Source organism: Micromonas commoda, chromosome 12, assembly GCF_000090985.2.
Source record: "Micromonas commoda chromosome 12, complete sequence".
NCBI classification, from domain to species: domain Eukaryota; kingdom Viridiplantae; phylum Chlorophyta; class Mamiellophyceae; order Mamiellales; family Mamiellaceae; genus Micromonas; species Micromonas commoda.
Window position 1 is genome coordinate 975,257 of NC_013049.1, and position 10,796 is coordinate 986,052.

At 67.2% G+C, this 10,796-nt stretch overlaps 7 protein-coding genes across 7 annotated transcripts; 5 read left to right on the forward strand and 2 right to left on the reverse strand.

Moving 5' to 3' along the window:
- Positions 1-747: 747 nt before the first annotated feature.
- Positions 748-2,193, forward strand: MICPUN_62880 (predicted protein; the record flags this gene model as incomplete). The annotated part of the gene is made up of 2 exons (XM_002509093.1): positions 748-800; positions 1,062-2,193. 2 exons carry the CDS (start codon positions 748-750, stop codon positions 2,191-2,193), a joined length of 1,185 nt encoding a protein of 394 aa, XP_002509139.1.
- Positions 2,194-2,430: 237 nt separating this feature from the next.
- On the forward strand, positions 2,431-4,092 carry MICPUN_98127 (predicted protein; the record flags this gene model as incomplete). The annotated part of the gene is made up of 3 exons (XM_002509094.1): positions 2,431-2,448; positions 2,689-3,181; positions 3,323-4,092. 3 exons carry the CDS (start codon positions 2,431-2,433, stop codon positions 4,090-4,092), a joined length of 1,281 nt encoding a protein of 426 aa, XP_002509140.1.
- A 433-nt stretch (positions 4,093-4,525) lies between these two features.
- On the forward strand, positions 4,526-5,884 carry MICPUN_62878 (predicted protein; the record flags this gene model as incomplete). The annotated part of the gene is made up of 1 exon (XM_002509095.1): positions 4,526-5,884. The coding sequence occupies one exon, from the start codon at positions 4,526-4,528 to the stop codon at positions 5,882-5,884; it is 1,359 nt and encodes a 452-aa protein (XP_002509141.1).
- Positions 5,885-6,008: 124 nt separating this feature from the next.
- MICPUN_62877 (predicted protein) lies at positions 6,009-7,136 on the reverse strand (the record flags this gene model as incomplete). Its single annotated transcript, XM_002509349.1, has 1 exon — positions 6,009-7,136. One exon carries the CDS (start codon positions 7,134-7,136, stop codon positions 6,009-6,011), a length of 1,128 nt encoding a protein of 375 aa, XP_002509395.1.
- A 385-nt stretch (positions 7,137-7,521) lies between these two features.
- MICPUN_73292 (predicted protein) lies at positions 7,522-7,920 on the forward strand (the record flags this gene model as incomplete). The annotated part of the gene is made up of 1 exon (XM_002509096.1): positions 7,522-7,920. A coding segment is annotated over one exon (399 nt), but the record flags the coding sequence as incomplete, so codon positions are not given.
- A 170-nt stretch (positions 7,921-8,090) lies between these two features.
- On the reverse strand, positions 8,091-9,656 carry MICPUN_62875 (predicted protein; the record flags this gene model as incomplete). Its single annotated transcript, XM_002509350.1, has 1 exon — positions 8,091-9,656. The coding sequence occupies one exon, from the start codon at positions 9,654-9,656 to the stop codon at positions 8,091-8,093; it is 1,566 nt and encodes a 521-aa protein (XP_002509396.1).
- Positions 9,657-10,418: 762 nt separating this feature from the next.
- On the forward strand, positions 10,419-10,796 carry MICPUN_86807 (predicted protein; the record flags this gene model as incomplete). The annotated part of the gene is made up of 1 exon (XM_002509097.1): positions 10,419-10,796. The coding sequence occupies one exon, from the start codon at positions 10,419-10,421 to the stop codon at positions 10,794-10,796; it is 378 nt and encodes a 125-aa protein (XP_002509143.1).

Here is a 10,796-nt window from a genome sequence, read left to right on the forward strand (position 1 = left end):
CGATGCGGGAGATATTAAGAAGGAAACCCGAAAAACGAGGGAAAAAAACGCGCTTTGGATAGACCCTCGTTCTTGAGTTACGCGCGAAGGTTGGTGACTCGTTGTCCGAGGTCTGTCCCGCCGCGAACATCGAAAGGTCGCCATATGGGCAACGTGCCCAGGTTGTGAACCCAACCGAATTTTTAGAAAGCCTGACGGCCAAAATCTGACAGCTTTTTGACTCACCTTGCCCATCTGTGGTCACGAACTGCTCAACCTTTTGGCGGATTTGTGAAAAGTTTGAAGGATTCCCGCGAAGCCGGATAAGATATTGAACGAAGAGTTGGTTATTACCTTCGGTGTTTTTATGCGGGCATCTCTTTTGCGGTTTGGGGTTGAGTGCGCGAGACTGTGCCGATTCGCCCATCCGAGTTTCATCTCCAACCACAACTCCAGTGCGCAGATTTTCCATTTCCGAGGGAAAATAAAAGCGAGACCCCGCGAGCGGAATCTCTCGCCCCCCTGCGGCGCCGCGCGGGATCGGCCTCTGCGCACAGTCCTTTCCGGCGCATCGATCGTCCCGGAGGAGACGAGCGCCTGCTCGGCTCGGCGATCGGAGTTCCCGCGGCGCGAAGGGGCGTCCGAGGAGCGCCCGCTCGCCGCCGCCGCCGCTGCTGCCGCCGCCGCTGCCGCTGCGGCGCGGCGAGGGAGGAATAAAAAAGTGCGTCGCTGCAGGACGCGGTTGCCGCGCAGGGTTTGTCGGCGGCGATGGGTCGCACGGACTATCACGAGATCCTCGATGAGGCTGAGCACATGGAAAGGTGAGCCCGGATCCGTGGATCCGCCCCTCGTCGACCCCGCCCTCGTCCCGCGGACTCCCACCCGAGGCACCGCGCGCGTCGCAGCGCACGAGGCCGACGCCCCAGCCGGGATCCCACGTGTCCAACTCCTTCTATCCAACGAGCGCGATCACTCGCCGCCGAACGACCGACCGCCCGCGCGCGAACCCCCCCTCGCCCCGCCCCCCGGCACCGAACTGACCGATCCCTCACACCCGCCCCACGCACGCGCGCCGACGACAGCACCAAAGGCGCGGAGGTCTGGGACCTCGAAGCCGAAGCCGCGAGGCTCAACCTCAAGCTCGACGAGCTGCCCATGGAGGAGAAGGCGTGGGACCGCGCGGTTAACGTCGCGTACCGCAAGGCGGCGCTGCGCGCGCACCCGGATAAGCACCCGCCCGAGCAGAGGGACGCCGCGGAGGCTAACTTTAAGCGATTGAACCGCGCCAACAAGCTGCTGCTGCGCGTGGGGAAGGCTATTCGCGACGAAGCCGAGAGCGGCGACGCGAGAGCCGCCGTCGAGCAGAGCAAACGACTCGACGAAGAGCGCCGCAAACGGGAGGAGGCGCGGCTGGCGTCTCAGCTGAAGGGGATCGTGTCGCTGCACGGCGTGAGCGGCGGGTTCACGGGAAGCAACGGGCGGCTGCCGGACCTGGAGCACGATCAGGTGCGATGGACCCGCGGCGACCTCGAGAACCAGCTCGTCAAGCTGTTGGCGCGGTGCGGGGAAGAGTTTGAAGCTCGCGCCAAGCGCAGGCGACGGTGGAAGCTCATCAAGCGCGTCGCCGCCGGCGTCGCGGGCGTCGCGTTCCTCTGGTTCGTCCGCAAGACCTCCCCGCCCGAACGCGATTACGGCGAGGAGCTTCGCGAGGTTGCCGAGGGCATCCGCGTCGCCATTCGGTACATGGGCCGCGAGCTCGCCGGCGCCATCGGGCGGCCCCAGGATGCCGAGGAGATGGCGGATGACCTCGAGATGGCGTTCCTGGAGGGCCGCATGAGCGTCAACGACGACGGCGGTTTGGAGGTGCTCATCCCGGACCCCGACGAGGACGGCACGTACTACAAGCTCAACATGAGCTCGAGGGAGGACGGCACGATGGCGGTTTGGGCCGAGGGCGCCGACGGCGAGACTGTCGAGTACGCATCCGCGGATTGGGACGACGAGTCAGACAGGGTGGGGTACTTTGGGATACCGGTGGAGCAACGCGCGCGAGGGACGAAAGGGAGCGTCAACTTCACCCCGGCGGACGGGACGGAGGGCGACGGAGGCGAAGGGGGCGACGGAGGAGGAGGGGCGCCTTGGAGCGGCGGCGGGGGCGGCGAGGGGGGCGAGAAGCGCCGCAAGTTTGGTTTTGGCCGGCGGGCCAAGCGGTGACTTAGCGGAGGGCGAGCCTCGTCCTCGCGTCGAGGGACTATTCTTTCGTCGTTCGACGACGGTGTGATGGAGTCGAGTGTGAACCGCGACCGGACACCGCGTCCGTCCTCGCCCTCGCGTTGCCCCCCAACCTTAACGCCCCGTCCCTTCGCCAAGGAGCCCTTGACGAGGTGACTCATCCCGTCACCGTACTCTGCCGCTGTGTTATCACGCATTTTCGTGGTTTGTGCCGAGTGGATGGATAAAATGGTTGCAGTACCGGACCGCGCGCGTCGACCTCCGCCGCGTCTCCCTTTTCGATCCCACGCACGCGCACGCGATATGGCCACCTGCGTCAACTCTGGCGCGCTCGCGTCGCACCGCGCCGCCCTCGCGCGCCCTCGCGAGAACTTCCGCTCGAGCCGAGTCTCCGGCCGATCCGCTGCGCGATCGCGTCGCTCGCGTGCGACACACCTGGCGGTCCGCGCGGGTCCGGTGTCGGACCTCCCCGACGAGCAGCGCGTGGTGATCACCGGTGCCGGCGTCGTGTCGACCCACGGCGACTCGCGCGAGATCTTCTTCGACAACTTACTCGCCGGCAAGAGCGGCGCCATCGACCTGACCGCGTGGAAGCCCGGAGTCTTTGACGATCTCCCCACGCGCATCGGAGCGCCGGTCCAGGAGCTCGACTACGGCGACGACCTCACCGCTAAGGAGGCGAGGCGCATGGATAGAGTCCACCAGTACGCCATCTGCGCGGGTAAACGCGCCCTGAGGGACGCCGGGCTGTGGGGCGCGGATCTGGAGGCGCTGGACAAGACGCAATGCGGCGTGCTGGTGGGCAGCGCCATGGGCGGCATGCAGGTCTACGAGGATAACGTCATGGCGCTCAACACCAAGGGGATCAAGAAGGTGTCGCCGTTCACCGTGCCGTACTTGCTCACGAATATGAGCGGCGCGATCCTGGGCATGCAGGCGGAGCTCGGCTTCAGGGGACCCAACTACGCCGGTGCGTTCCCATCTGTGTTGACACTTTTTTTTTGAAACCGCCCGCTCGCCTCGCCGTCCCCTCGCGCTTCTCCTCCCTCTCCCGCCCTAAACCCTGACCCTAAACCCTAATCCCCTCCTCCCGTCAACACACACCGCGCAGTCAACACCGCGTGCGCGACGAGCAACTACCAGTTCATCAACGCCGCGACGCACATCCGCGCCGGCCAGGCGGATCTCATCCTCGCGGGGGGCACCGAGGCGGCGTGCACGCGCTCCGGCCTCGGCGGCTTCATCGCGTGCCGCGCGCTCTCCTCCCGCAACGACGACCCGACCGGCGCGTCCCGCCCGTGGGATAAGGGCCGCGACGGCTTCGTCATGGGCGAGGGCGCCGGCGTCCTGGTCATGGAGTCCTTAGCGCACGCCAAGAAGCGAAATGCGACGATCCTCGGCGAGTACCTCGGCGGCGGCATCTCCACCGACGCGTACGACCTGACCGCGCCGCGCGCCGACGGCAGGGACGTGATCCTGTGCATGCGCTCGGCGCTCGCGGACGCGGGACTCGAGGCGGACGCCGTGGACCTCGTCAACGCGCACGGTACGTCCACGCCCGTGGGCGACTTGTGCGAGGTTGCCGCAATCAACGCGGTTTTCGGCTCCATCGACAAGGCGCGGTTCCGGCTCAACTCGACCAAGTCGATGCTCGGCCACTCGCTCGGGGCGGCGGGCGCGCTCGAGGCGGTGGCGTGCCTGCAGAGCATCGGCACCGGGCGCGTGCATCCCACGATCAACCACGACGATCCCGAGGAGGGCGTGGACTTCGACGTGGTGGCCAACGAGGCGCAGGATTTTAAGGTGAAGGTGGCGCTGTCGAACTCGTTCGGCTTTGGCGGGCACAACTCGTCGGTGCTGTTCGGCGCGTTCGAGGGTTAACGCGGTGGGTTAAGAGGGGTGTTGCGTGACGAGTTGTCTGTACGATTGTCGATTGTTTGTTCGCGACGCGTCCCCGCGCTCCCTCGTCTTCCACTCGCGGCGCAAAAAATAAATGCAAAAGGTAATCTTGGAGCAGCGGGGTATCGATCCCCGTACCTCTCGCATGCTAAGCGAGCGCTCTACCACTTGAGCTACTGCCCCCTCGATCTGAGGGGTGATGTTCAGTCACAGACTGAAGTATGAAGTGTTAGGCTGCCGGAATTTCATCCGGGCTGTCTCCCTGATAGATTTCTGGATTTAGCGGAAAACTGGAGCTATGAACCCATCGGGATAAGGTTTCGGTCGGGCGGACCGACGCGCGCGAGGTTCGATCGGTCGGACCCCGGGGCCCGCGGTCCTACGCGAGCCCGGAGCCCGGACGGGGTCACTCGCGATGGGCGGCGGGACCCGTGAGGAGGACGATTCCCGCCCGTCGAAGGCCCGTCGCGTCGACATCACGCCGGACCCACCGTGCCAGACGAAGCACGCGCACCGAGCGGAGGGTCCCGCCGGCGTCGAGCGCTCCCGAGATTCGGCACCTGTAGCGCCGTCGTCAATAATGGGCGCGACACGCGCCGCGCCCCGCTACCTGCTCCGCGTGCAGTACGACGGCACGAACTTCCACGGGTTCCAGCGGCAGGCCAACGCGCGGACCGTGCAGGGATGCGTCGAGGACGCCCTCGACGCCTTCGCGGGAGGAGGAGGAGGAGGAGGAGGAGGAGGAGGAGGAGATGGCGCCGACACGATGCGTTCATCCATCGTGACGCACGGGTCGTCTCGGACCGACGCGGGCGTCCACGCGCTGGACAACACGATGCACGTGGACCTACCTCCGCGCGTTTCCAGGCGCGAGCCCACGAGGGCGCTGCCCCCGCACGAGCCCCACGTCGTCGCGTCCGCGTTGAACCACTTCCTCAAGAAGCGAGGCGCGCCGGACGTGGCGGTGACGCGTTGCATTCGGGTCGACCCCAACGCGTTTCACGCCAGGTTCAGCGCCACCGGTCGAACCTACCACTACCGCATGCACGTGTCGCCGACGCCGCCGAGCCTGTTCGAGCGCGGCAGGGTGTGGCACGTGTGCTCGGGCGCCGGGGATCGCGACGCCGCGGGGGGGGGCGCGGACGGGTGCCACGAAAACGCCGGTCACGACGGTCGATGGGGTCTCGACGTCGATGCTATGCGGGTAGCCGCGGCGCACCTCGTCGGTACGCACGACTTCAGCACGTTCCGCGCGAGCGGGTGCCAGGCGTCGTCGCCGGTGCGCACGCTGTGGGACGTGCGCGTGGACGCGGCGCCGTCGTGGCCGCCGTTCCCGGCGAGCCCGGCGACGGACTCGACGAAGCCGGATGATTTCTCAAAGGTGGAGGTGACGGAGAAACCCGACGAGGCGCGTCGTCGTTCGCGGGGTAAGGATCGAGCGAGGGCGCCCCGGGGACGCGCCGACCTCGGGGCGGCGACGACGGGATTCGACCCGGCGACCTCCCGGCCGCTGACGTCCGGCGGCGTCGTCGTCACCGCCGTGGGTCCCAGCTTTTTGTACCACCAGGTGCGATTGATGGTGGCGACGCTGCGAGCCGTCGGCGCGGGGGAGATCGATCCGGCGTCGGTGCCGGCGCTGCTCGCGGCGCGGACGCCGAGGGCGGTGCCGGCGATGGCCCCGGCGCACGGGCTGTACCTCGGCAGGGTGCACTACGACGGGACGAGGGAGTGGTCGTCGCTGGGAGCCGTCCCGGTCGAGGAGGGCGCGGACTGAACCGCGTAGGAGTTTGGGACGACTAAATAAGAGTCGCTACTAATTCAACCGTAGTGGAGAGCTAAGCGCTTCACATGATCCACGACATCCTCTGCTCGCGCGTCAGCTCCGGGCACATCGCGCTTCACATGATCCACGACATCCTCTGCTCGCGCGTCAGCTCCGGGCACATCGCCGCCAGCGCGGGGTCCGAGCTCTCCACGATCATCGCGTTGACCCCCGCGGTGTCGTACGCGGCGGGCGCGACGGGCGCCGCGGCGGTCACCGCGCGGGCCACCAAACGCAGATCGTCCTCCCGACCCGCTTCGCCTCCCGCTTTGCCGACGCTTAGATTGTCCGCCCCGCGCGCGAAGCATCCGCGCAGCGTCGCCGCCGAGACGGCCACCGCCACGTCCCTCTCGCCCCCCGTGAAGTGGTCCCCGAACGAGTGCACGCCGCACACCTCCAGCGCGGCGTTCACCAGCGGTCCCCCGGACTCGCCGCTCGCGACGGCGGACGTGTGCAGCAGATGTGTAATTGTTGTTACGTTGTTGTCGCGCTTCGGAAATCCGTCCAGTACCTCGCCCCACCGACTCGATCGGCGCGCGCCTCCCCTCGCCGCGTTCGCCGCGCGCTTGATGGCGCCGGACCAGCCCATGGGGTAGCCGAGCGCCGCGATCGGGTCCCGGACGCTCGGGGGCGAGGGCGCCAGCGTAAGCCACGCTCGGCGGTTTTGGTTTTGGTTTTGGTTTTGGTTTTGGTTTTGGTTTTGGTTTTGGTTTTGGTCGTCGCCGTCGTCGTCGGTCGCGAAGGTCAGGACGGCGAGGTCGAGCCGGGGGTGCACCCCCACGACCCTCGCGACCGCCCCATCGCGGTCGTCCTTCGTCGAGGGGCGTCGCACGCGGATGGAGTTTCGCGATCCCGCCAGGCACGCCACGTGCGCCGCGGTGACGACGACGAGCGAGGATGGGTGGCCGGTGCCGTCCAGGGAGACGACGACGCCGGAGCCGCGTCGGGAGGACGACAGGAACGGGATCTTGGACCGGATATCCGGCTCGAGCGTCACGGTGGCGTCCCACGCTCGCGTGAGGTCCGCCGAGGGCGCCCCGGCGGTCGTCGCCCGATGGACCCGACTCACGCACCGCCTGGACGGCCGCGACCCCATCGCGCTCGGCGCCACGACGGCGCGCGGCGTGTTTGGACCGGCGCGCTTCCCGCCGCGCGACGCGGACGAGAGGCCGGACGCAGTCAACCGCGCCGACGCCGCCGACATGACACCGCCGCACCCTTTCCCCCCCCGCGCGCGCGCGCGTATGCCCTGGAGGACCCTCCTCGCTCGCTCGTCTCGGAGAGTGACGTGGCGGATAATACCATAGATAACAACAGAAGTTTCTCGGCCGATCACAAACCTCACCGCGCCTCCGTCGACTCGGTCGTTCGCCGCGATGTTCGCCGTCTCCGCCCCCGCCTCCGCGCTCGCCGCCCGTCCCGCGGCCCGCACGCGCGCGTCCCCCCGCCGCGCCCTCGCGGTTCGCGCGGCCGTCACGACGGTCGACGCCCCCGCTCGGGGATCCGTCGCTCTCACCCGTCGCGATGCCGTGCTGGGCGCGGCCGCCGCGTCGCTCGGCCTCCTCGTCGACACCCGCGCGGCGAGGGCCCTCGACGTCGGCGCCGCCGCCCCGGTCTTCACCCTCCCCGCCACCGGCGGCGGCACCGTCGCGCTCGCCGACGTCGTCAAGGCGAACAAGTACACCGTGCTCTACTTCTACAACCAGGATTTTTCCTCGGGTTGCTCCATCGAGGCTGAGCGCTTCAACCAGGCGCTCGGCGACTTCAAGGCGAAGGGCGCCGAGGTCGTCGGCGTCTCCATGGACCCCATGGACAAGCACGAGGAGTTCTGCAGCGCCAAGGACCTGAAGTTCAAGCTCCTGTCGGACAACGACGGTAAGGTCTCAGAGGCGTACGGGGCGGATCTCAAGATTCCCATCCTCGGCAAGTTCTCCGACCGCCAGACCTTCCTCATCGACTCGTCGGGCGTCGTCAAGGGGCACTGGCTCGAGCGCGACGGGTCCATGGCCAACGTCAAGACCCCCGCGCACACCTCCCAGATTCTGGAGGCGATCGACAAGCTCTGAGCGCGCGTGATGACCGACACTTGCACATCCTCCGGCGCAAACCGTTGTAAAAGCCAAAACCTTCGTACGCTTATTAAAATCCTTAAAATCCTTCACACGCCGGCTTTGCGCTTGGAGTTGCGACTCGCGGCCCTCTCCGCCTTGATCCGCTCGCGCTCCGCCCTCGCCCGCGCCTGCGCCTCCCGATGCTCCGCGCGTATCGCTCGCCACCTGCCGTTCTCCGCGCGGTCCTCCCGGAGCGCCGCGCTCGTCGTCTCGTTCGTCACCGGACCGTCGGACACGTCGCACCCCGGTCCGGTCCCCCGGGAGGTGGATATCCCACCCGCGTGGCCGGTAGCCACCGCCGTGCTGAGCCCCCCCGCGGGCGGCTTCGACTCTTTCCACGCCTGCGCGCCGCTCGTCTCGCCCCACGTCTTCTCCGCGGCGCGAACCGCGTTCTCCTCTCGAACGATTGCGTTTTTCCGCAACTCCATCGCGCCCCACCAACCGTACGTGCCGGATCTGAGCTCGTGCGCCAAGCCCTCGACAGCCTCGCGCGTCGTGCACTTCGTCCCCTCCCTGTTATTCGGTCGACGCCACGGCGCATCCATCGTCGGGTTCCGAGTCCACTCCGGCGCCTCCCGCTGCGTGGGCTTACGACCCCATCGGCCGTACCTGCGCTTGTATATCCGACGCATCTCGCGATTGTGCTCGACTCGACGCTTTCGCTCCTCCTCCAACACCCGCGCGATCTTCCCGTCCTCCTCCGCGACGTACCCGTCCCAACGACGTAACCCCGCCGGCCGCGGGTACTCCACCGCGACGCCGTCCTGTTCCACCATTCGTTTCCGCAGCGTCGCCGGGACGGGCTCGCCGACGTCGTCGGTCATTCGTTCATCGTCTGATTCAAAATATTTTGTCGGCGATGCGACAAAATCGTCGACGCCGCGGACGGCGGACGCGTACCACCCGCCGTGCGACGAGGTCCATTCATCACGGTAACACTCGTCGTCGTCATCGTACAGGCTGGAGTCGTCGTGAAGGCTGGAGTCGTCGTAGAGGCTCGAGCCGAGGGCGCGATGGATAGAGGACGCCGACAGAGCTCGCGCTCCGATCCCGCTCGACGACGGACGTGACCGCGGTTCACCCCCGACGTCCTCCACCCCTTTATCACCCCCTTCATTCGTTCGTCGATGATTTCGCCCCAGCGCGACGGCGCGGGGATCCGGAAGCGACCCCACCGGCGCGTCGTCCACGGAGACGAGTCGAGCGAATTGCGACTGCCCGGATGGGACGCCAGCGCCCGAGACGCCGCCGCCGACGGCTCCGACGCCAGCGCCGGTGCCGGCGCCCGGGGCCCACGCCTCGTGCGGGAGGTTCACGCGCGACCGACGCGGGGGTTTGCGGGACGTGAAGAACTTGGCCATGACGCCGGCGCGCTCCGCCGGGTCCCTCGTCCTCGCGAGCATCTCGCGTCGGAGCGCCACGAAATCGTCCCGCCGCTTGAGCTTCATCTTCTCGACCGCCTCTTCCGTGTACTTGCCGCTGGCGATCTTGTCGAAGATGGTCGGGTTCCGCTCGCGGATCTCCTCCGCCGTGAGGAAGTACCCGCGGCGCTTGAACGGGCGAAGGACGTACGCCTTGGCGCGCTTCCGCGTTCGACTGACGAGCGCCCCCATGTCTCGGTTCGCCGATTCAGCACCGTCACTCACGGCCTGGCCTCCTCCTCCTCCGTGGCGCCGTCGTTGCGGAGCCACTTGGGCTGAAAGCAGCACAGGGTCTCGTTCCTGTAACCCGCGTAGAGAACGAGGGAGATGACGCTCAAGGTGTAGATCCCAGCGACGGCCACGAGAGCGCTCATTCGCCGCGTCACGAAAATGGCAGTTCTCGGAATTTCCGAGGCTAAATATCTACGCGTTTTATCGCTCGAATCACGTGCAAACAGTCATCGGATTTGTCCTCGCCGTATTTCTCAATTTATCTGATTGCAAGGCTATGGAATCTTAGTCAGGCTGTGCGAACACGCAAGCAGGACAGGTGGCATCTGACGGAGGGTTTAGGGCGCTGTCGCCCGCCGACTTCTGTCATCGATCTCGCACGCCGCGGACGCACGGACGATGAGTCGCCTCGGAGGATCGAACGTGCACAATGTGCTCGAGAAAACCGAGCAGGAGTTTCGCACGGGCGCCGACCGCGACTCTAAGCATTTCGCCGTCCCCGGCATGCGCCGCGGCCACTTCTCCGCGCGCCTGCGAAGGAACTGGAAAAGGGCGAAAAAGTTCCAGCTCCCGGGGTTCGTGGTCGGCTTCCTCACCGCGGCGTGGCTGGGCCTGGCGCACAGGGCGCCCCCGGTCGTGGTGAAGAAGGTGGTGAAGAAGAAGCCCAAACCGTCGCTGACCATCGAGGAGCTCCCCGACGACGGGCCAAAGGCGCCGGATCCCATGGCGGACGCCGGCAACCCCAACGAGGAGATGAAGCTCGTCCTGGTGGTGAACGAAGAGCTCGGCATGACCGCGGGCAAGATCGCCGCGCAGTGCAGCCACGCCACGCTGGCGGTGTACCAGTCCCTCGGACCAAACCACAGGGCGGTGCTGCGGCGGTGGGAGAGCGAGGGGCAGAAGAAGATCGCGCTCAAGTGCCGCAGCGCGACGGAGTTGCGACAGCTCGCCGCCGCGGCGAAGGCTGCGAGGCTTCCGCACTTCATCGTCGAAGACGCGGGCCGCACGCAAGTCGCGGCGGGGTCGTGCACGGTGATCGCCATCGGGCCCGCGCCGGAGTCCGCCGTGAACGCGGTCACCGGCGCGTTGCGCTTGCTGTAG